Source organism: Microplitis demolitor, chromosome 1 (genome assembly GCF_026212275.2).
Source record: "Microplitis demolitor isolate Queensland-Clemson2020A chromosome 1, iyMicDemo2.1a, whole genome shotgun sequence".
NCBI lineage: Eukaryota > Metazoa > Arthropoda > Insecta > Hymenoptera > Braconidae > Microplitis > Microplitis demolitor.
The window spans coordinates 4,200,842-4,227,676 of NC_068545.1; the positions used below are offsets into that span (position 1 = coordinate 4,200,842).

At 30.7% G+C, this 26,835-nt stretch overlaps 2 protein-coding genes and 2 non-coding genes across 4 annotated transcripts in view; 2 read left to right on the forward strand and 2 right to left on the reverse strand.

The window, feature by feature from the left end:
- The window catches only part of LOC103575051 (SKI family transcriptional corepressor 2), an 87,771-nt gene that overhangs the window by 34,809 nt on the left and 26,127 nt on the right, over positions 1-26,835 (reverse strand). The window lies entirely within an intron of this gene.
- LOC128668924 (5S ribosomal RNA) lies at positions 9,979-10,099 on the reverse strand. Its single transcript, XR_008404481.1, has one exon. It is a non-coding gene; the product is annotated as a 5S ribosomal RNA (ribosomal RNA).
- On the forward strand, positions 10,543-10,663 carry LOC128668935 (5S ribosomal RNA). The gene has a single exon (XR_008404492.1). It is a non-coding gene; the product is annotated as a 5S ribosomal RNA (ribosomal RNA).
- Positions 15,402-16,943, forward strand: LOC103575050 (fork head domain transcription factor slp1). The gene has a single exon (XM_008554669.1). It carries the CDS (start codon positions 15,630-15,632, stop codon positions 16,941-16,943), a length of 1,314 nt encoding a protein of 437 aa, XP_008552891.1. The 5' UTR covers positions 15,402-15,629.

Sequence of the window (26,835 nt, forward strand, 5' to 3'; positions counted from 1 at the left end):
TTTGGATTACTTTTCTCGGAATTATCCTCTCATTCGATCAAAACACAATCTAAAACAATCGATTTACGTAAATCCACATAGTATATTTCTTCCGCGTGGTCAGCATCAACTATCCTTGTTTTGCTTACTGCCTCATCCAAAACCCACAGTTGGAAAATTGATTTTCGATTAGTCGAATGAGAATACGGGATCTACTCATGTATCTCTGAGCTTCCACACACCCCACCGAGTATCGAGGATTAATACAATGATAATAATTGAATTGAGTGGAAAAAGGGGAAAAAAATCCGGCATCAAAAATATGAATAATTTTATTTTGTTAAATAATTTAAATATTTATGAATAATTTATACTTAATTATAGTTGATGTCTTTGTTTACGAAAGTATAAAGGACTTCCGGACGAGAGGATGAATTAATAATTTAGTGGGCATATGAATGAAGTGATTAGTTTTTAAAATTACTACGTTATACATTATATGATTTATTGTAATTTTTATTGTGTTAATAATATATATAATTAAAAATCAATGAATAAATATGTTCAATAGATTGATCAATATAAAAGCAGTTATGGTGATAATAATAAATATATTGTGGGCGCATCAGAGAATCGACGGTAGTTAACGAGCAACCAATAATAAGGATTTTTTTGGATATCATATTGAGGGGTCTATGACTATTACTCGTGCCAATTATTATTTCCTCGTTTCATTCGGGGACGACTGGTCGTAAACGAAATAATAGCGTCGATCGACAATAGAATACAACCATCAATGATAAATTATGTTATATTATTATATACAAGCGTTATGATGTGACGATAAAAAGATTTAGCTACTTTGTGTGAAGAATAAATAATTATATAAAACCTATGGATAATAGCAGCAGTTGTCGGGGGCAATATGAATATTGCTGTCAATGACAAATTATTACCTGTTTTTTTTTTTTTTAAATTGGAAAAATTATTTTTTAAATAAATAATGGATGCAAAAAAGAATAAATATGGACATTTTTTTGTACGTAATTTGAATCCATATTTAATTGGATATGATGAAGTTATCATTGTCCCTGATAGCCAAGTTGGCGAGAAACTGACGTCAAACTTACGGCCGCAAATCGACGTCAAGTTGGCTAAAAAAATTGGTATTTCCAAAATTGATAGACACTTTTTCAGAAAGTTGGTGGCAAAAGTTGGCAATCATAAGTTGACGGAAAGTTGACAACAATTTTCTCAGAAACCTGCCTTCGAATTGCGTCTCTTCCCTGGCGCCAACTTTCTCAGAAAGTTGGCGGTAACTTGTAGCCAAAAGTTGCAAAAGCTAGATTTGTCAACAACTTGTCATCAAGTTGGTCGAAAACTAATGAATGCTAACTTTTTGACGAGCAGCTCGTGCTGCCAGGGTATCTATGAACAATTTTTAACGATCGATGAAAACATGAAATTTAATATTGTCGGTGACATTTTATTATCAAGCAAAAGAAGTTATTGGAAGCAGTATTTTTATTAACCTTCGATAGGTCAGATCAACCCTCCTTCAATTTATCTGCGGTGCGACTTGTTGGGTGTATACAGTTCTTGATAACACCACTGATAACAAAAATTTCTTGTCAAAAGCTGGTGGCAGTTGAGATCAAATTGATGGCAATTCCACACTTCGTAACTGTAGGCTACAATTTGGCTTCAATTTTCCTACATAGTTGATGTCAATTTACTGTTAGAGCTTATCGCCAAGTTAGCACACAAAATTTCCTACAAGTTTCTGCTAATTTATTGAAATAAACATGGGCAAGTTGCAACAGTACGTTAATGCCAACTTACCATCTAACTTGACTGCTATCAGATATCAGCGACATTATCCTGTTAGCCAGAGTTCCTGATCAGAAAGTTAGTGTGCATGCCATGATAACTAGACTTTCTAATAAGAAAGTTGGTGTTCATTAGTTGTGATCAACTTGACAACAAGCTGACAATTTTCAGCTTTTGTAATTGTTGGCTACAGGTTATCATAAGTTTTCTAAGGAAGTGGGCGCCAGTGAGCCGCAAGCTGAAATTAGGTTTCTGAGAAAATTGAAGACAACTTTCCATCAACTAATGTGATGCCAACTTTCGCCACCGGTCGCAGCAGTAGAGTGTCGCAAGTTTGCTGTCAACTTAACTATCAGAGTAATCCATTTTTAACTCTATTGCCATAGGTGGCAGCACGTCGACAGTTTCATGTGCCCTCTATCAATATTTTTCAAAAGGTTTTTAGGGGTGAATAATTTCGAGGGTAACTAAAGGTAAGAGACATCTACAATCTCCAGCTGCTAAGTTATTTACAATGGAAAATGTAGGGATTCCATACTAAATTAACTCCAGTTGCTGTCGCTATGGTCTTCATTATTGCTCATTGATTCAATACCATTAGAAGTATATAATTTACACTGTCTATTTATGATATGTAGAATAGTATCATAATTTATATATTTATTCTAAATTAAATACTACTTTAAGTCATTCATAAAAATAAGTCCATCCCTGGTGGAAATTTTTCGGACTTCTGTCTTAAAAACTCAGTTCTAAAATTCTAAAGACTTTTTAAGACAGAAGTCCGAAAAATTTCCACCAGGGATGTTATACACAAATTTTCACAAGTTTTGACACGAGTACAAACAACGGTCCGGAAATTTTTATGTCAACGAAATTACTTTTCATGTGAACACGTTTGAAAGAACTTCTACGTCAGTAAAAGAATCATTTGTATATTAAACATAGAAAAATGAACTCTATATATTGAGTCAAGCAAATATGATCATCATACATTAGAAAGACAATGTTGTATTGTCCCAAGAAAACAAATATCTTCACTCAAGATGATTTAATACTTGATTCAAGTTAAGATAGTCTCCACTCAGGAAAATATTTTTCACTCAAGGTAAAGTAGCTCTTGATTAAAAAAATAAAATTGTTTTTGACATTGAAAACTACACTTTTTTTTTGTTCTTCTTGCAATAGCTTTCAGTAAAAATTGTTTAATATTTGATAAAATTTATATTTTCAAACTCTTCGATCCCCATTGAGTTAATCCAATTGCGAAATTATCCACAGCACTGGACAATTATGCCACGAGACTTAACACGAACATCAGGACAACAATCAGAGAGGCTCTTGGGCTATGTAACTACATACAATATAACGACTCAATGTGTACCAGCGTATTTTATTGTTGGTGCTCACCCCAGTTAAAATACTCACAAAAATGCTTTCAACCATTATCGTCATCATTTAGATCCGGCCTCACGCCCTGTTATAAAAGCCATGCAACCAAAAGGAGTATTACAAAATTACCACCTTTTCAATGGAAACAAAAATTTATATAAAATGTTAATTTTCATTTTGTTATATTTTTTCTTCATCTCCAATAATATGTTTTAATTTCTTCATGATCTATTCGCTGTTGCCTGATATTGAAAAAGAAAAAAAAGTATTGCTTGAATTGTAGAAGGGGTTAAGTCTTCTGGCATTAAGCTGCCACTAATCTTAAGCTGACAAAGACTTCAAGTGTAAATATTGATTCCAATCTCCGTTGTGTCTATACAATAAAAAATCGACGTTCATTTTTTGAATTCGTGACCATTCCATGAGACTACTCGAGAATGCGTTGTAAAATCATGAGCCGCTGTCAAAATACCCACTAGTATACTTTACTTTTTTTTTAAAACTACACAATTTGTTGTCTTTTTATAAAAATATAACAAAGATACAACTCATCGAGTTTAATATTGCAGAAAAATTTTATTTTTAAATTTTTGTTAAAAAAACGTACAGTCGACTACTCGCCATAAGCCTGATCTAGGAGACGTAAGGAAATTTTTATTGAAATTTCAGTCTCTCCACTACCAGGCGTTTAGTTTTGTTCTCGACTACTCATTATAAGCCTGTTTTATTTAATATCATTTTAAATGTCATATTTACGTTTTGTTACATACGTCAGTATCCCGATTTTTCTAGTGCTTATGGCGCTAAAATAAATACTTATCTTTTTACACTAATAATAATTTTAATGGAAACAATTATAATGACAACGGTATTAATTACAGTAATAATAATAATAATTGTTATTGATCAACATAATGCTCAATAAAACTTTTAAATTGTAACAGAAGCTTTAATTGTAATTAATCATTACAATTATCAACAATAAATAATATTTAACTTAATATTTATTAAATTATTATCCGCGAAAGATCGATAGTAAATTTTTATCATTAATTTTGATATTTTGTTCCTATTGTTAGTTTATAATTTAGAGAATTTTAACGGAGGCTTATAACGGGATGTCTGGTACGAAACTCAAAAAAGTGGTTAAGTGGGGAAGCTGTTTGAACTCAGTACTTGTCGATTGAGGGAAAGAGGCTTATAACAGATAGTCAACTGTATTTAAAAGAAAACTTTTAGTGTCCGAGTCGAAAATGAAAATTTAAATAAAATCCAAATTACTAAGCTGGAAAAAAACTCCGTATTTACTCCGTTTGCAGAGTGATTTTTTCTAAAATTTCGAAACTGCAAATGACGAAGTGAGTTCATAGACTTCAATAAAATCCGAAACTATGCTCCGAATTTTTTACAGGGCAAAATTTATAAAGATGTTAAATGAATCGAATTATTAAAGTAGACTGGCAAAAGTAATTCAATCGGTATTCGTTGGTGTATAATATCGAATACAAGTTAGTGTATATTTTATGCATTTGAAAATTAGGGGATGCTTGTACGTATAATATGGTAAGTAAAAAGACAGATGTATGAGACAACATGTGTGTGTCACCTAAATTCGCGTTAAATACGCGGCAAATTGTCATGTACATGTATACCGCACTGATAGATTTATTCAGTTTGTCACCAGATATCTACCTCCTCTCTTATTTTTAAAGATTGTATTTCTCGCGTTACACCCACATACTGTCGGGTAATAATCGGACAATGGTCGAATAATAATATACGTCAAGGGGATCAAGAGTTGTAGTTATAGGGGTGAGCTACGTACATACATAAGACTTTGGGGACAAGGCTTGCCGCAGGCAACATGCCAATATGGGCGACTTAACTGAACTCTCTCACTCTTTACTTGTCTATTTAGTTGTTAAATGTAGGGTGATGCAAATATATACATTGTCTATTCTTCAAATCTTGTTGAGAAAACCCTTTGAATATGGATCATTTTAGCATCTTTTCATTGTTCATTTAAAGTCCATTATTTTACTTGTATTTATTTATGGTTATATTTATTTTATAATTTTTATACATTAACACGAAATTTTATCAGAAATAATCATATTGTATTTTTTATTGTAAGATATGATTAATTTAAAAATATTACTGTTTGCACCTGCGATCTTAATTTATTTTTAATAAGCTATAGTTACATTTTTATTCAAAAATGTCAGGTGCTTCTTTCAAATGAATCAGTAAGAAGTGCTGCTAATCAGTGAATATTCACTGATTTGTTTTAAAAGAGTGCAGTATTTTTGACTTATCGATACTGCTATTCTAATATGGCCTATCCCACAAAATTTGACATTTCCACTTTTTTTGAAAAATGGAATCATTGTAACAATGTGCAGCTTATGTCAAAATTTCAGAGGTCAAATTGTTTATTTAGTATTTTTAAATAAATATTCTAATATGTCGTATCCCACATTCGTATAGGTTTAGTCACGCTTAACATTTTTGATTTTAAGTTAATTTTAAGGAAGCAATTAACGCCATGAGTAAGAAGGTAATAATGCATAATTTTTGACTCTTCTTACATCATATAATTCAAAATTATTTATTCACTACTGCCTGTATTTTATGAAAACATGAAAATAAATTTGTAGGTTATACCAATGTAAGCATAATACAAATAATTTTTCTTTGCCGACCGTAAAAGATTTTATCGTCTCCTGAAAAATTTCCCAAATCTGGGATAGGGCATATTAGAATGGCAGTATCGATATTTTTTCGTACAAGGATTAAGAAACTTCTTAAAAAATTCAATATAAGCTATTCTTTTCTACAAAAGTTAAAAATTCTCTGAAAACGCATTATAAAGTTAAACAAAACTTCATTTAATTTCGACAGTTTGTAACAAAATCTAAAATAAAATATGTATTCAATCATTACTATGTTCCACATTAATTGAAATCGACCAGAATAATAATTTTCTCAAACAACCCTCTTTTATGTGATCCCTAATCCAATCTTATTCACCCACTTATCCTTTCATTACTCATTTCATCATATATATCTCCTCGCGTCTTGAACGTCCAATCCAAAACGCCCCTTATAGTTAAGTTTATTATTTAAAGTTGCCTACACCCACACAGTATGTCACGTGTAATGTCACCATAAATGTCAAAAGATCCTTCAATATTATTACAACGTCCATCTATACAAGTATTTTGTAGAAAAATATATACAATAGACAATCCTTTTACTAATATATAAATATATCGCGGCATTTGAATAACTTTTCAAATGATTGGCGAAATCTTGTCTTTATTATTATCGATTCCTTTTTTTTTCAATCTTTCCTTTTTGTTTTCTTTTCTCTTTCATCTTTTTATATTTTATCTTTTGTCGTCTGTGTCGGTCACCGGCTATTGTATTATTGCGGATCACCGCTTGCCACGCGACAGCTGTTTCGATAAGATCAATATCCATAATGATTTGTAAGAGAGATATATGCCTTCCAAAGTCGTCGGTCGTACTCAATAAAAACATGAAATTCATCTCTTTAATCAATTTTTATATAAATATATATATATATATATATATATATATATATATATATATATATATATATACATACATATGCTAATGACGTTGTCAAAAAAATAAATATATAAATAAAACAATATATTTTTTAAATGAAAACAGAAAAATATAATTAAACTGTATTTAGTATATTTAAAATCTCTTATGGAATCCGGAATAAATATATAAATGTTATTATTGTATGAGAGATTTGTAGTGGTTAAGACAGCAAAAGAAAAGGGATAGCCCTTGAGCGATTTGGAACAAGCCATGCAGTTATGAAGCCGGCTGTGGCAATAGACTCAAGTATTTTCATAGGCCGTTTTTCTGACGCGCTATATATGTAAAAGAATCGTGTGATATGTTGATGGGGCTAAAAAAAATAAATAGTGTTTTATATATCTCTAACTGCTATTTCATCAGTAACTGATGATTATAGACGATGATATATTGACAATCTTTAAATTTAAACAAAAATACTTGATTTTTTTTTTTTTCAATACACGGAAAAAACGGAATATTAAAAATTAATAAATAATAGTAAAAAGTGGTATCTGTTATCAATAATTAGTACTGTTATGTGCTTAATGCAAAGTAGTTTACTAATTTTTGTAGATTCCGAAAAACTACTATCAATTATTTCAAAAAGTAACTAAATATTATTACTTTTGGGTATAATACGTGACTTATTAGTGAAAGTTAATTAATTTATGGCATGATCTATTAAAAAGTAATGATCGGTCAAATTAAGAATTGCTATCTTAGATACTGATTTTTCCAGCCGAAAATTTCAAAAGTTACAAACTTTTATTTTATAAATTCGATATCACTGATCAATTATTAGCTCAAAATATCATTTATTCATCATTATAAATTAATTTACAATATACATAAATCGAATAAGTGATAAATAATATAATGAAAAATTAGTATACTAGATACTGATTTTTTGTTCATAAAAATGCTGAAAATTTTAAACTCTTATTTTATAAATTCTATCCCATTGACTAATAATCAATATAAAATGTTATTTATTCGTTTTTATAAATTAATTTATCATATACATATATCGAATAAGTGGTAAATAATAAAATGAAAAATTCGTATACTAGATCTTTATATATTAATATGTACGTTTACTAATTTTTCGGTTCCTCATTTTTAAAATTTTTCTATATTTATTTGAATAGTAATAACTGTAGATACCAATTTGTCAATTCCTTTTCATATTAATTTTAATATACGAAATAACAAATTTTCCTCTTGTATGTGTATTAAATTTTAATATAAATGATAGCCATTTTGTAATATATATAATGATCCCGGTTTGATGTTAGTGTCGAATATACTAATTTTAAGTCGAAAATAAGTTACAAACTATTCAAATTTTGAGCATCCTTTTTTTCCATGTATCATGGTGGTTTTTTTCTTTGACACTCATAAGAAGAGGGTATAAAAGTGTAGTGTTGTACCCCAATTTTAGGCTTAGCGAACCGCATAAGCAACTCACGCCAACCTACAAAAGGGTTTTTATCCCCTGGAGAACGCATATACAACCATTAGAAAATATGATAGAGAGAATGAGAAACAAGCATCCTCTTAATAGACTATTCAACAAATGCTCTTTGCCAACGGATATATGTCATTTTGAATGTAGTGTGAATTAATAAATTAAAATTTTATATATTGTCAATCCAGGATAGTCATATTGATAATACAGAATATATATTTGTCAAATATGCATTCTCTATAAATAGAAAATTAGAATCCTTTTGATTCAAAATTAAATCTTTTTGATTATTTTATAATCACATTAATAAATTGAAAAAATATATAAAAGCATCTAATGCAGTATAAAAAAGTAAAATAGTATTTTTAAAAATTTATATCTATATATATATGTTGTAGTGATGACTGGAGTGAAATTTAAAGAAAAAAAATTCTTGGTCAGTTTTTAATCTGCTATAGAAAAGTCTACCACGCCCAGCCTTTAACTTGACAATAGACCACTGTCTCGGAACAAAGCTAAACACCCAAAATATTGGTGCAAATCCTGGTATTCAGTTTTATGCCTATTTTTCCCCGTACTCTGGGATCACATTAAACATCTACAAATCTAATCTCATCGCTAATCCTGTTACTCAGCCAAACGGTCACGATTTAGTTTTAAAATCGTGTCAAGAGGAGGCGTTACTTCAAGTGAATATTTCCGGCGGGAGAAATTTAAATTCACGGTGATATATAAATAATGATGATGAAAAGTACTGATGGTTACTGTAAGAAAAAGAAGAAAATAGAGAATCCAATATAAAAGCTAAAGTGTATATGTATATTTATATATGTCTTTCGCGTTTGCTCTACAATAGACAAAATGTCGTTCAAGTTTTGCTACAACACCATCTAAGTTCTTGGGGACTTCGATAGATGGCTAGGATTTTTTTTTACCCACATGACAAAAGAAACTTCCTGATGACGATTTCATTGAATAGGCCTCCCCTGGTGTCTGTTAAGAGTGGCAAAATGAGTTTATGCTTCATTTAACCCATGTTAAGAAGAGGAGAGAGGTGTAAACATTATTGCTACCCTGCTGGGTGGATCTTTACAGCACGAGTAGAGATGTAGAGTGGCCCCGCTTGAATGACGCTATTTTGATTTCTTCAAGGATTTCTTAAACATCAACGGAGAAAAAGAAACGGAAACATCAAAATAGTCAAAATTTTTATAACAATGTCTTGAATGAATTCAAAAAAAGCTATTGATATGTCAAAATACCTGAATTGGTTTCAATTGACTATTTATTGACTAAACATGTAATGAATTCAAATTAAGATTTTCATTGAGGAATCAATTATGACTTTAGAAATTTTTTTATATAATTAGTGGACCGAATAAATTTAATTTTTATGAGAGCAAAAAGAGAAATAAATTTCTGGACAAAAGTTATTTTTTAACGCCTAAAATAAAGTAAACTTGGTAAGGCGGAAAAGTTTGTTGAATAATGGTTTTTTTATATATATGGCATTGAAATGTAAGAAACTTAATTAAATGCCACAATCGGAAACAAAATACAACTGTACAATCTTTCAGGTAGATGCAGTGAAAAATAATATGATAACATACTTACACTTGTCGTATATTTTTAAAATAGTCTATTATTGAGTAATTTGAAAATGAAGATTTTTTTGAGAAAAAAAAAAGAAGTGCCAACAGCACGTGGTGTTCCCAAGCGGTCACCCATCCAAGTACTAACCACGCTCAATGCTGCTTAACTTCAGTGATCAGACGAGAACTGGTGCTGTATCAGCATGATATGGCCGTTGACGATTTTACTTTTGTTCGATGTACTATTTAAGTTACTCTTTACAGGCATTATCAAAATTATCATCATACACGCTAATAAAACTGATTTAAATTGAATAAAATTTGTTTGAATTGCTATGGAGTCATAATAAAGCTGGACCATGTTGGCCATCTACAGAAATCGCAATAAACACATGCAAAAATGACTAGGGACATAGTAAAATTGACAGCGTATACATCACAAATTATAGCAGCCATTGTAAATTTTATTATGGCTATTGTAATTTTCGCATGTGTTTATTGCAATTTCTGCAGGTGGCCAACATGCACTGGCTTTAATAAGACACCATAGCAAGTCAAACAAATTTCATTCAATTTAAATGAGTTTTATTACCGTGTATGATGATAATTTTGATAATGCCTGTAAAGAGTTACTTAAATAGTACATCGAACGGAAGTAAGATCGTCAACGGCCATATCATGCTGATACAGCACCAGTTCTCGTCTGATCACTGAAGTTAAGCAGCATTGAGCGTGGTTAGTACTTGGATGGGTGACCGCTTGGGAACACCACGTGCTGTTGGCATTCCTTTTTTTTTTTCTCAAAAAAATCTCTATTTTCAAATTACTCAATAATAGACTACTTTAAAAACAGAAAACAAGTATAAGTATGTTATTCCATGTTTTATAGGGTATCAGGCAATTTTTACAAATAACATCGAAAACTGTTGTAGGAAATATTTAAAATACTCTATTACAGTATTAAAAATTTCCAGATTTATCTCTGGTACATTATTAAAGTTAATCAATGATTATATTACGTATGTTTGAATGAAGGCGTGATCGTTGCAACTACATCATCATTACAATTTATTAATGATATTCATATAATAAATTATGATGACATCAAATATTATGTGTAAATGTTTTTTCATATCAACGTATCACATTATGGAAGGATGATAATAATTTTTCTTGATTGAAACGATAAAAGACAATTATTTGATTATACTATGCATCAGCTATAATACATGATATTTTTTGAAATAACTATTCGTAAATGTAATTAAAAACTAATCATCAATATTCTTACTTACTTAGATTGAAAAAGTTTATTTAATGTGTATTTCAGAAAAATAAGATAATTTTACAGAATTATTCTTATATACAGCATAAAAAACTTATTTGTAAATTTAAAGTAATAATTCTATTTATCAAAGTTTAATTTTTCATTATAAACATTTACATCAAAAGTTTGCAAATGTTATATAATTCATGATTACAGCTTCGACATCAGCGCTGTATAGTTAAGAGGAAATCGATGAAGCTAGACATTGTTGAAGAAGAAAGTATGATGCTTATAGAAACATATACGATATTGAGTTTAAAGCGCTCCCTCGAGAGCACGAGCTTTGAAGTTAATGGACTCTCTTTAACACGGGTGCTTCTTTGGTCTATACTCTCACTGTTATGTCTGTTCCTTGCAACACACCAACACACACACACAATATTTACTCCAATATATCTTCTTTTTTCTTGCTCTTTTTCTATCTTCTTCTACTATCAACCCGCCGCATCCCTTTCTGCTAAAGTTGTTTACTTAAATACACTTTTGATTCTAAATCGAAGCCATGTTGCTTATTTTTACAAACTGTTTTATTCTTGTAGCAGTTGATTCAGATTTTCGTAAATATTCAGATAAGATAACACAAAGTAACAGTAAACTAATTATATACTGTTAAGTACTTTCGACACTAAGTCGTGCTTATACACAGAGAAAAAAATCTGAAAAAGGGTTGGTCCTGCGGGTAAACCCCAAAACGTCTCGCTGTTTTTGAACTCAGGAAACTGAGTCTAGATTTTCTATTAGATTTCTATAGATTTTCTTAGACATCTTCTGGAAAAATACCAGCACATAGAAGCGAATGGAAAAAACTTTCTTCTCTTAGAGATTTAATTTGACTTAGTTAACTCAAATTTTTAAATTAAAAGTCATATTAAAATTTAAAAAAGTAAGCTTATAGCCATAATAAAATTCACTAAGTCAAAAATGCACAAAAAAAATTATAGCAGTCGAAATTAAGTCAAAAGCAAGTCAAATATGTCAAAAAAGTCAATATCATTGTTTTAGTGACTATTCTTGAATAGGGTGACCTTATCGTTATTCTAATGATACGTCATTAGAAAATTTAAGATAACATTGGATAGTCATTCTGACAATATTTTTCTCTCCGTGTACTTATCCTTAAAATATATAATGTTTGTATTCAAACATCATTATAATGGAGAAAAACCTCAGTCTAACGAAATAGAAAAAAATTGTAACCAAAAATTATATCGATGGTTTTGATAAAAATAACACCCAAAGTGCACACTAGAGTTTGTTTAGGTTTACACTTTCAAAAATGTATATATATGTAAATTCATATTTATTGTTCTGTATATAATACACCCAACCCTTGGAATGCACAAATTATCCAAAAGTGTTTGGAAAAATAGTATATAAGCATTATTCAATGAAATCATAAAGTTTTGGGTTACACAATAAAGTTTTCAAATTGTATATACATATAAGAACTATACATCATGTACATATATATAAGTGCTTCGTTAACGCATTTTAGCCAGAACCTGCATTTAAGGAAATTGGAGAAGCTGTCAACTCGCTGCTATGCATCTGCCACTTACCTAAATTTTAAGTGAGGCCACCCTCAATCGTTACATTTTTTTTTCTTTTTCATATGTTCCCTTTTTTGCCCTTCTTTTCTTACACTCAAGTTATGTACTATATCTATCATGTACCTTCTTCACTGGCTCTTCAATACTATTCAAGTGACAATGACGCTCCATTTTGTCACAATTATCTCTATTATACTGGGAAGTGCGAGAAACGTTTTAGCTAGTCGCTTTGAGATCACAATAGCAAGGTTATGCTCTTGGAATTCTGGCTTGCAACATAATTCACAGTAGCAGAGTTCATATAGACTCATCTTTATTGAAAACCCATAAATTATCAGTTTATTAAGGTTATATAGGTGATTCAGGTAAGAAAAATTTTGCGTTTTCGTCTGTGAAATCTTGATCTTCATCGATCAGACTCAATTGTGTTTTGACATTGAGGGTTCCGGACTCATATGACCCTTTTTTGTTAGATGTTATCTCTTACCACACAAGTTTTCTAAGCCATTTTAAGTGAATAGCAATGCTTCTATATACATGTATCGGATCGGGCCACATGTAGGGTTCACTTTTGAATACACAGCGTTTTGCAAAAAGGTCAATCTATGGATGAATTTTCAATATTTTATTTCTTAATCTTCAAGCAATACAATTTCCAATCTAGAAGGTATTGAATATCTCCTTTTTTCTTATTTTTATATCGTAGTACAAAAAAATTTTTCACCAAACTTAAAAGCAATATTCGAAAATTGTTTTATATTTTTCCTAAAAATAACATTTCGTTTAATAGAAATTTATTTTAAGTTTGTATTAATCTTATATATTTATCAGATGTATTTAAATCAAGAAAAAAATCAGATAACAAAAATTTTTATGGCAATTCGATATTCGTCTTATTTTTTTTTCAAATAAGAGTAGAAAGTAAGATATTTATTTACTCTATAAATCTGAAACAGTGAAAACCACTGAAGAACAGTGTTTATGCACTATTTTACAACTATAAGTATACCACTTGGTAGTAGTGTATTAAATATATAACAAGTAAATGTTTTTCTACGCGCCCCCATACGGAGAAGAATGAAGACAAAAAATGTACGAATTTTTATTATGCTTCGGCCAAATTTGAAACAGGAAGTTGTCGTCAAAAAATTATTGTGCACTGTAATTATTATTATGAACCTCTAAAAGTTTTTTGACAATTTCCTAATTTAAAAAAATAACAGCCATTACACCTTATCAATAATTTTTCAGTAGATATTGTTTGTAGTGTAGCATAATAATTTTTTGGCAACTTCCTGTTTCAAGTTTGGTCGACAGAATATTCAAAATTTGTAGATTTTTCAAGCCAATTTTTCTCCGTGCATTTTGAAGAGCGCTCCTATATATATGTATATATATGTTTGGACAATCACGCAAGTGAAAAAACATAAATTTTGCACAACAATAATGATTGAAGTGTACAATGAAATTTCGTCATGATATAAAATATAAACATGTACATGCATTGCACGTACACTTATTAAATTTGTCATTATTTACAAAATTAAGTTTTAACTATCACGCGTGATAATGTGGCTATTCGTTATTCATGCTTTGAAATTCCGTTCAACATTAATATGTTACCGGAGCTAAATGTAAATTATGTTGTGCAAAAGTTGTGGATGCAGATATGAAACCAGCATGGCGAATGCTTACAAATAGTACCGGGGCGGTGTCCCCGGGTGTGTGCAACATGTTACCTGATCAATGCGCTTTAAAATATACTGGTGGGTACGATATGTACCCTTTGTTGAATAAAGCAATTGGAACTGTAATACAACAAAAAACATAAAGAATAAACGATAGATTAGGGTTGAGCTAGTTTCTCTTGAGGTGGAGCTAAAATATTTTTTTACATTGTTAAGTTCCTTATAAATAGTTTTTTCTTTACTGACCTTTCATATTTTTCATTGTATAAATCAAAAGGCACCATGGGTTATTATATATATATATTTTTTTTTTCTATACAACGAACTTTCTTCTGAAATTCATGATTGCATCGAAATATTTTATGGAATGATGGTTCGAAGATAATATACCGTTAGTTTATCGTCATTAGAACAATAATATGGATACAAACTGTATATGATTGTAATGATGATATCCATATACGTGTGTATTTATTTACCATCCATAAGTTGAAAAGTATATTTGGATATCAAGATATTAATATCAAAATCTCGGACAAAGTTTGGTTGAGTAAAATCACATCTGAGGTCAAACAAGTCGACGACTCTATCGTGTTGATATCTCGTTCCTGTTCCAAAACACACTCTGATGAAATCGAGCCCCCAACGGCAACGAATAGCCGTCACCACCCACCTTAAACGAGTGTTGGATGACAAAGCCTAAGATCAATATCTCAACATTGCAGGCGGGTCCAGGAATCCCAGCAGAGACCACGCCTACGACCCTTACGATTGGTCCAACGTACTATGTTACTCTACCACCAATATCCGGCAGGTTACCCTGGCGCAGTAGGAAAACGGGCGTTTCTGATGCGCCAACAACGTAGCAACCCGAAGAGAAGGGGACCTTTAGGTCGTGCTGAAACCAAGATCATAAATCATGACTAGTCGCTCGCTCGTCGCGAATTAGGCCAAACATCAGACAATAAACGTGGGTGCAACAAGTTTAAAGATTTTTGTTTTTTTTTACATCTGATTGGAGTTTGTGCAAAATAAGTTATATAGATTTATCATATTTTTAAATTGTGACATGAACTCTAGTCGTTAATAAAATTTAATGAAAATGTTTAAAACTTAGAACGTTTAAGGGTACAAAATTTATTTTGTTGAGTGAAATTTAATAGTTGTGAGGATTTATTAACCATAATGTGTAGTAACGAAAGCCCTCCACCGACCAAAGAGCCTTTGGCAATTGGTTTAGGTGTTGGGAACCCAATGGCTGGATTCTTACCATTTGAACATTATCGGCTTCAACTATACCATTACGCATCAATGGCCGAGAGACTAAGGTTAGCGCAACAATTACATCCACAACATCATGGAGTAGGACATCCTACATCTGGAGGACCAGGGTCTCATCTAGGAATGTCAGGTTTTCCAGCACCACTTCCATTGTATCCAGCTGCTGCAGCGGCGGCTGCTGTCGCAAGTTATCCTAACAGGCTTGCTTTGTCAATGGCTCTGCTTCATCCTCATCATCCACGGATGCCCGAAGAGCCAAAGCCACAGCACAGTTATATTGGACTAATTGCCATGGCAATTTTGTCTTCACCGGATAAGAAGCTTGTGCTATCAGACATCTATCAGCACATCCTAGATAACTATCCTTATTTCAGAAGTCGTGGTCCAGGATGGAGAAACTCTATCAGACATAATTTATCATTAAATGACTGTTTTGTTAAATCCGGAAGAAGTGCTAATGGCAAAGGCCACTACTGGGCCATTCATCCGGCGAATCTGGAAGACTTTAGACGGGGTGATTTCCGCCGACGCAAGGCTCAAAGGAAAGTACGTCGGCATATGGGTCTCGCGGTTGATGAAGAACCAGACAGTCCAAGCCCACCACCTTTACCAGCAACTCCGCCGCCACCGACGGGTTTAGTTGGTCCACCAGTTACAACACAACCAATAACAGCCATTTGGAGTCCTCATCATCATCACCACCATCATCATCAGCCTCAACAGTCCAATCATCAACAGTTACAGCAATTATCACCAGAAAGTCAACAACATTCGCAGCACCAACATCAACGTCAAATTCAAAATCATCCCTTACTACGAATGTCTTATCAGCCATCTCGTAAACGACAATTTGACGTCGCTAGTCTTCTTGCTCCAGATGATCAACAAATAGACGACGAATCCGTTGTTATAAGAACAACTAAAACCCGTAAATTCAGCTGCAGTGAGGATGAACATGAAACAGATCATATTGATCAAGATGACGAAGATGTCGATGTGGACGTTGACGTGGTTGCTGAAGCAAATCCGTTACCTTCACCTGGCACACCCAGTGCAAGTCCGGATGCCAAAATGATTTCACCAAACAATCAGTGCGATTGGAATGAGCCGACGGCGATCAAAGCCGCGCAACCACTTTCGACGATGCATCTTCACAATCATTTGCATATAAGAAATTATTATATACAAGCGAACGCAACATCAACTTCCAGCGTTTAGAGAATCAGACTTCCATATTAATAAATATATTTATAAATTGTGTACATAAAATTTTAATATTGTAAATAGTAAAAAAAAAAAAATAAAATAATGCTGATCTCGGCTGTTAAAAGTGTAATATAATAAGTGTAAAATATGTATATCAATAGTATGTAATTTTGATTTATAAAAATATGACAATTTAAAATTAATTGTGTATTAATTCAACATAAATTTTCGTCGTAAAATCATTCAAGCAAAAAAATAAAATTATCAATTAAAAAATATATGAAAACTAAATCCAAATAAATCGTATAAATTGTATGTACTTTAAATGTATGTACAAATTGCGTTTATAATAATGTATATATAGAATTAAGACAGATAAATTAATAGATATGAAAAAATATTGAAAACATAAAAGATAACAGATGCAATGTGACGTTTTAATAAAAATTTGTTCTCGAAAATTTATTCAATATTTATATACTATTATTTTTTTAAAATTTCCTTCCTCATTATTTTTAAAAATATATCACTGCATATATTTACGTTATTTATTATCTATTCAAAAGCTGGGTAAGTTGTTAATCTTTACATTAAATTTGACAGTAATGTATAAATATAATCGTTTTTTGAGCACAACTGATACATAAATTTAAAAAACTAAACTTATGATTTACGATAAACATGAATGTTAAATATATATAATTATTGTAATATATACAAAAGTAATGTACAATCGCCATTTAGAATTTTTGAACAACACAATGATTTAGCTTTGACAAAATTAACGACTCACTATGCAACAACTTTTCAATAATATTACATATATCTTTTGCATATTTATACAGACATGCGGTAAGTTGATGTTGATGTTGATGGAATAGTCTACAGTGTGGTTAGGAAATCCATTTGTTCGCGAACAAACGATAATAGGTAAAAGTAGAGACCATTAGTAGAAATCTCGCAAATGTATGTATACACAATTCTATAATGTATGACTTTTGGACTTATCTCATAGTCTTTCAAAAAATTTCAAAATCTCATTAGATTTTAATTAAACAACGACTAATCTATGTTAATTGTTTCTTTTTAAGATTTATTATGAAATGCACTAAAAATCTGCGGATCAAATCCGGAGTGAATGCAAAACGGGTGTGTGTTCATTTTATTCCATCGGAGTGAGATTTACTCCAAAGGGATGTTAATTTTAGTATTAAAGCTCGAATCGGAGTAAATGCGGATTGAAATAAAATCCAGATCACTACGAAATCACTCTGCTGGAAAAACAAACTCTACTTAATTCGTATACGAAGTGACATTTTTTTTAAATTTACCCGGGTCGAAAAATTCGATCTAATTTTAGTCTAATATAAGATATTGTATTTGAACTAATTGATTTGTTTTTGAATTTTATGCTGTTTTTGATCTAGAAGATCAAATATTGACTTACAAAAATAATGAGCATTTTGAAACTGAATATTCACTAATTCAGAATAATAGTTGTACACTTACCCCAAAAGTACGATAGCTGAATTAGTGAATATTCACTATTTGTTAGTGAATTACGCTAATTCACTTTTAAAGAACAGTAAAAGTCTCATTTTTGCTTTATTATAACAAAAAGGACTGATTGTGAAAAATGATTACAAATGTAAATCAAATAAATAAAAAGTAAAATTGAAAAGAAATAACTTAAAATTTTGGACTGATTTAAAACAGATCAAATTTTTTGACCCTACGGAACTCCGAGTAACGGAATTAATTCGGACTGAAATAAAATCCGAATTTACTCCCGATTTTTCACAATATAAATTCAAAAAATTATGATAAAATAAATATAAAAATTTGTTAAGAATTACAAGTTTGTTAATAATTTAAATATTCAAAGCTCAGAAGATAAATTTTCTGGACGGGATTTAAGTAAGATTTTTAAAGATTGTTTATTTTGCTGATACATTTAAACGGAAAATTTGGCTTATAATAATCACCGGGGTAACAAGGATGACAAAGTGTCCATTAACTAAAGTAGGATAATCCTCATTGAGTACTCCGTGCTGCTTGACTATATATATATATATATATATATATAAAGAAACCCAATTTACAGAGAGAATGATGAAGGAGTAGATTTTGAAATATTAGAGTTTTTAAATAGGGTATATTTGCATCATCAAAAAACACTTGTGTGTTGTATATATTGTGTCTATGTAATAATCTAAAGACTGTAATTAAATCGTGCTGTCATGGGGCTTCTGTTTTGTAGTGTTTCATCAGATGATTTACTCACAGAGAGTAACTAGATGAATAAATGTTCCTTTGATGGAAAATATCGTTGTCGTTATGAAATTTATTAGAAAAGCTTTGGTGAGATACTTTTGATGATATATATAAAGATTTATATATATCGCATGCTACTCAAGGAAACCTTGTCAACTAAACGAAAGCAATTTATAAAATATCTATGATATTTACATGTAGTTTTTAAAAACAAGTTTTATCGATTAATAAACATTAAATTTATTATCATACTTTTTAGTATTTCAAAAATTTTTTGTTTGTTAAAAAATAAATGGGAGTAAACATATTTTTAACAAAAATGTTTTGAACAAACAAATGAATCTTTTAACCAAAAGAATTTGTTGTTCTCACGGTATTTTTGAAATTTTTGAATTTGTCTAGACAACATAAATGTACCTGAGCTATAGATGTCTATATAACGATGAACAAGTGGATGCATAGATGCTTGAACTAAAGAATTCTTAAGGTGTTAGAAAAACATACCAATGAGTTTACTGGAAAAACGGGCTATAGTAAAACTGCGAAATTTATAAGGTTTGTTGTTCCTTGTAAGTTTGAAATGAAGAAAAATATATATGCATTGCTGATGGAATTTTTGAACAAATAATGACCAACCACTCGGCATATATCACCTGTCCTTTCTTTTTTACAATTTTTGTATATTAAAGTAAGTATTTTTTTATGCTTTTTAATCTAGTTATCTAAACTTTTTTTTCGGTTAATACATTATTAAGACGCTATTGTTATTTAGAAATTAAAAAATAAAACATGATAAAAAAAAATTTTGAGCCATGTTCAAAAATATTTATCAGCAAAAATAATAAAAGGAGGGAATAGTTTATTCGATCGATTTCGATGAATTAAATTAATTTTTATTATATATACATACGTCACTAAAATCAAAATTCTTTATTTAAGAAGGACTAGGGTTTTGCGCTTTTGAAAAATCGTTTTTTTGTCTTTTCTTATAGTTAAACATTTCAAGAATATTATCCCGAATTTTAAGTCAATCAGAGCCTTCTTGCCCCACCCTTCCCTAAGTTAAAAAAAAAATTTTTTTTTTCACTTTTTTAGATTCTAAAACTTCAAAAGCGTTTTTCTCGAAACTTTATTTCAAACTTGGCAAACGACCCCCCCCCCAACGGTTAGTTTGAGATTTTTTTTACATTGAGGGAATTTTCCACCCCAAAAATGGCGGAATGTCATTAAAAAAAGACGATGTAATGTATTTGAGTCTCCGAAAACAGTATTTTCTTGAATAGGTCGTTTTCCCCCACTCCTTTTTCTATATAAATTTTCAGAAGAAATTGGGGTGTACATTTTATGAAGAATAATAAAGAAAAATTGCCTAATATACCTGTGAAAAATTATTTACGTTATTTAATATTAGTGAGAATTTCAAAATACTTAGCAGTTATTTCAAAGCTGCTAAAAATAAGATAAACAAAATTTTTAAAGAAAAATTTAAAAGAAAATGTTTATTTTTTCTATAGTTTATAAAAAATGTTTTTATAGCTACTGTAAAAACTAAAAAAGTCTGCTGAATGTTGTATATTTATATATAATAGAATTTTTTTTAGTAATTTCCTTCACTTTTCCCCCGTAGGAAAACATTTTTGAAATTTATTTCGGATATTTACTTTACTCTAGAGTTATTCATCACCTTGATCTGGGTCATTGCATATAAATATATATATAGTCTTGATATGAGTAGGTATATGTGTACGTATTTACGATTTCCTTCTTGAAAAAGGTAAAAGATGATCGAAAGGTGGGAAAATAAAAAAAATCAAGATAAATAAAATCGAAACATTTGGTGGTAAATATAATGATACCGGAAACTTCTATAAAAAGAAGACCCAGGTTTCATTGGCCAATTTTTAAGTGGAAAAATATATGTTTCAAAAAATGGTCCTCATATATTCTTTTCAAGAAACTGTCAGCGGTTTATTTTGGTTAAATTTAGGCATTTAGCATTCGTATAATACCTAATATATTTATTATATATATTGTATGTATATATAGTTGTGAATATAAATATGAATTGTATTTTTTTTTTTATGAAACCTGGAGTTTTTGTGACAGGATTTAAACGTTAAGAGAGCGCGTGGTAAAGTGGTTCTTTATAAAGATGTTTAAGTATATAGGTAATCCAATAATATCATATATTGCTACTGCAGTATACATATGTATACAATACGTTTTTTTTTTTTTTTTTTATTCAAATTTATAAAACGATGTTATTATAGATAAAAAAAACGGAAGTGTTTTATTTAAGATATGCGTACTAATAATTTGTTAAATCGTTTTGAAAAAATATATGAACTGTACTATTAATGTGTAAAAAGTGTAGTTACTATAAATATATATATATATATATATATATATAACTACTCGATAAGATAAAGTATGTAGATATCGATAATATTTAAAAGTATATTACATCTCTATTGAAAGTCTGATGGTGACTTTCAAAATCAAAAAGTGTCTCAGATTTTTAACTTCAAAATATGCCTTTCGGTTAGAAAGGATTTATAATAATAATATGAAGCGAGCATTTCTAAGTTTTCAACACTTCTTTGTAGGAATTAGAGATTAGAGGGATAAAAAAGGATCACAAAACTTGAATAAGATGATTTCAAGATTGTCATATATTAATTTTTTTACATTGCCTGCATTGAATTTGCGAATTTTAACGCTTTTGTTTAGCGAGTCGAAATTAGTTAATTTTAGACCAATGCGATTTAGTGGATTGAAAATCATGAATGTCTCCCTTTCTGACTCAATTTCGAATTTCGAAAACTTTTATAGTTTTTTAAACATGAAAAAATATAAAAATAAGAGTACTAGACCTCGCTTTTAATGAATATTTATTTAAAAAATACCAAATAAACATATCGAGAATAGTAAAGTTCGCAAATCGCATTTTAGACAATCAATGAATAACTCGAGCAATTATTTTTCCTCAAGACTGCTTCTTGTTCTCTGCTCGAATACCTCGAGGACAATTGACTCATTCGAAAGCAACATTTATGTTTTTTATATTTTTTTTTCTTTCTCCATCTCATTCATACTCCCTCTTTTTATTATTTATCGTTTTCTTTCATAGATTCCCGTGGCGATTACAGCTGTTCCGATCTTATACAATATAATATAAGTTCATATATATCAAATATAGTGACGTGCTCAACACACAACACTATAGATGTACGACAAATATTACAAATCACTAACAATAACGAATGCAGACAAATTAGCCTGCACGAGCGGCTTCATTGCAATTCATATTTAGTATATCTAAAGGGAAAACAATTTTTGTGTCGTACAAAACTACTTCATCAAGAGTTTATAGAACTGTTCAAGTGGAATTTTTAATTTTCTTTTCAGATGCAACAACTTGTTACTATTCAAGTTCATTATCGAGTAATTATTTCCACAACGAAACATCAAATCCTACTTTTTTAAACTTCCCGCCATGAAAATTTAAAATTTAAAAAAAAAAGGCAAGTTATAGGTTTCAGTCCAATTTTCAAAAACCGAGTTTTCATCAGATCTTGACGTTTTGAAGTCTTAGGAAGCTATTCTGACTATTTTCGGATCGACATCTGCGCGTGTGTATCTGTAAGCTAATTTTTGTCGTACGATATCTTTAGAACGAATTAACCGATTTGTACTTTCTTGGCGGCAATCGAAAGCGCTCATCAAAACTTAGATCTGTATAAATTTTGAAAACGATCGGCCGAATAATTTACGAGTTATACGAAAAATAAACACCCATTTTTTTTTTTCATTTTAGATTTCTTCATACAACTCATAAACTACTTGATCGACCAACTCCAAAATCTATCCAAATCTAAGTCCTGAAAAGCCCTTTCGATTGCCGCCAAGCACGTTCAAATCGGTTGATTCGTTCTAAAGATATCGTAAGGCAAAATGTATTTTTTTAGGTTTAACAACAAAATAAATATTTTTTGACTTCGACGAGCTCAAAAATTTTCAAATGATAACATATTCGAGCTTCTGAGCTCAAAAGCGGGAAGTTTTAGGGTTGATCTGCAGAGTCAACTGTTTTTCAAATTTTTGACTCAATTATGAATTTAAAAATATTTAATTCAATAAAGTTCACGAAAATTGTCAGTATATCATGTATGTAAATTTGTAGATGCGTATATATACAGAAAAGCCAAATCAATAAATTACATATACTCTCGATGAAAATAGGTATGTTTTATATTTGTCTATATTTTATAAACGTCATCCGGCAGATCGAATTCAAAACGAATATAATATACATCATACACGCAGTAAAACATTCATGATTCATTCGTTGCATTCGTTTCAAATTCCGTGATGTATATTTATATATAAAATCGTCAAACTAACCAAGCCCACGAGATATATATGTGTACATATATACATATTCTACCGAAAACGACATAATGCACATATGTGTCACTACAAAATATTTGCCAACACCAAGCGGCGTCCATTGCTTCACTTTTCCCTCCCCTATATTTGCGGCCATGTCGAGCGTCATTGAAAACTGCGGACGCGCGATGAAAATATGTATCCGTACCCAAAGCAAAAACCCAGAGGTTTTCGTTCGATATATACTACTGTATACACATATGCAGTTATAAACACAATTATTTGCGTAGCGAATGTTTTATAGCCCTCCGATGCCTACTCGATTATAAAACAATAATGTCATATATCATTTTTAATTATCATTATATTTTTTGATAATTCCACCCCAAAAAAATTTTCTTACACCATCGCTCTTAAGAGTGCGTACTTGACATGGCTAAATTAACTTTCAAAAAAACCACATGCAGGCTTTGTTCAAAAGAAATATGTGTACTCATAAATATATATACATGTGTGTTATGTGATGGAAATCGAGTTATAGAGTAAGAGCTACTTGAAAGTGTAACTGAGCACATAATTTAATGTTGTCCTTATGTGGACGACGAACGACATACTGTACAGTGGTCTTGGAGGGTTCTTGGTGGTTATAAATAAATTGGAAACAAATTCAAAGATCTCTCGACCTAGCCCACTCGATTGATTCGCTCGTGCGTAAAAATTTCAATCGGATTATCAAGAGGTCCATGAATTGATCATGTGCTTTTGGTCTTTGGATTTATACATGTGGTAGGCTTATATATTATCCGTCTTTCTTGTGTAGAGATGAGGACCCTGTGTGAAAATGAAGACAGGTCTGTGGAACCTCTAGACCTCTAGAGGTCTACAGAGGATTTATAGTTGTGCTGGAGGTCTTCGTCGATGATGTTTCGAGTTCTGAATTCAAATGTCCTGCTTGTGTGCTATGTTATACGTATATAGATTAAGATGACATAGTTAAGGTTGGTGCTAAGCCATCAGGTGGCCTGGAGTGTCCATGGATGATTTCCCTTGACACTCCATCGACCAAATTTGATTTACTACTCGCTTACAGTTGTATGCTTAACCGACATCAATTACGTAACACTAGTTCCAGTTCGCTTGCTATTACACAGTTGTCATCGAGGATTCTAACAATTCTTAAGAGGGTTCCCTTTTTTCATACTGACCACAGAAATATAGTCTGGTTTTAACATTCAACTGTTTCTAGAAACGATGAATTTGAAAAAAAAAATATTTTAGAAAATTGCACATATAGCTTTTTAAATTTTCTACATGTGCATATTTTTAGTTTTTTTTTTGTCCAGCACTATTATGAGAACATAGCATTCCAAAATAAGAATAATTTCTATGATCCTGAAGTTAGCAGACAATCAACAATTTTCGGATTTTTTTTTTAACGAATCAATTACGAAAAAAAAAAATGAAAAATATGCACATTTAGAAAATTAAAAAAACTACAGGTACAATTTTTAAAATATTTTTTATTCTTATAATTTTTCGTTTTTAAACAAATTAAAAAATTATTAGTAGATCTAAGTAGAAGATACCGAATTTATAGCTCCTATATAAATAGAAAATATTTTGTTCCCGGACCAGATATGATTATAATTTGGTAGAAATTCAGATAAACCATTATTGGCACCTCTTAAATTGATGACAATCTATTCGATAATTAAATAATAATTAGTAATGATCTAAAAAAAATAAAAAATTAATAGAATGAATTATTGAGGTGTTGAAGTTAAAAACTTAAATATGAACGTCACGTTTACTTATGTAGTGAATGAAATGGTATATGTGCAGTAGTATCGAGTTGTTTAAGAAAAATGCCGAAATCAGCCCACGTATATTTGTCAAGTCATACAGAGAGGAGCTCGGTGTCTCATGTTGTTTGCAGTTGCGACTCACGGTAGCCACGCTTATGGATATTGAGGTGTCTTCCACGTGGTTTCTTTGCACACACCAGTTGTTATCTCTTATTCCCTCGTTTTCATCTCTACTATATATACAGCTTTCTCACTCCATCCGGTATATATTACTTAGCTTCCACAAACCATACCACGCACTACTGGAATATATATGTATATGTTATATACTCATTTGGTCGGCGTTATTTCCTCTCATATTTGTCGTTCTGTCTTTTGCTCCACTCTTGTCGAAAGTTATATGTATACGCACATAAGAAGCGTTCCTCGACTAATGGAACGCCACTCGAGACCACTTTGGTAGACGCAAACAATCACGACGACGTTTCTGAAAACCCATCTCGCGAGATGATGAGGATATGGTCGCTCTCCTTATTCTTTATCACTGGCGTTGCTACCTGTCTATAACGATTATTTGACTTTAGTCTCTTGACAACAATGATCCCAAGTTATTTTAAGACGTTTTCCTCTTATTTCGATAATATTATTTGAACTGCTTCAATCATCACCATATTAAACGAGTTTATAAGTCTAAAGAGATACTGTTTACTTAAATTTTTTTGTTTTATTCTTATACACGAAAAGAGTAAAAGGCTAAAGTTTATTTTAATTTTGCAAAAAAAAATTAACGTCACAAATATTGCTGGTGTTAACACGAGCTAAGTCTTTAAACGATTACTGGTTGTGTACAATTACGATAGTTTTCATTTATTAGATGCATGAAAAAAGGATTTTTTGGCGCGAAAAAATTTTTCTAGTTTTAAGAAAATTTTCGTTTTCAATTCATAGTGCAAAATTTCTATTGCGTCAAAAAATTTCTGATGATAATAAAACACTTTATTTACTATTGCGATATATTTCGCCGATAATACGCCATCAATTATTTAGACGTTAGTTAAGTTAGGAATCCCGTAAAGTGATGACAGCTATCCAACACGCTAAGCGGATCACTACTATATATATATATATATATAGCTGAATGTGGGATCACTATCTCAACTAAACGTGTTTCACGAAACGATGATCACGGTAATAGCAATATATGTGTATAATCTTTGATTGTGTAAATAAATTAAATAACATCAACTGATTTTAGAGAATTAGTACTTTTTCGAAAAAATTTATTCGTTTCGAGTTGAGAACAGTGACCGAACTTTGGGATGAATTACCGAGTGATATTGTAAATTCTCGTAGCTTAGAAGTCTTTAAAAGCAAAGTGTTTGATTATTTCTCAAATGTAGATAATTAGTTTGGACTTCATTCTGTTCAAGGTTGAG

Excerpts from the sequence above, each read along its gene's own strand:
- LOC103575050 (XM_008554669.1), top strand. The coding sequence starts at position 15,630 with ATGTGTAGTAACGAAAGCCCTCCACCGACCAAAGAGCCTTTGGCAATT.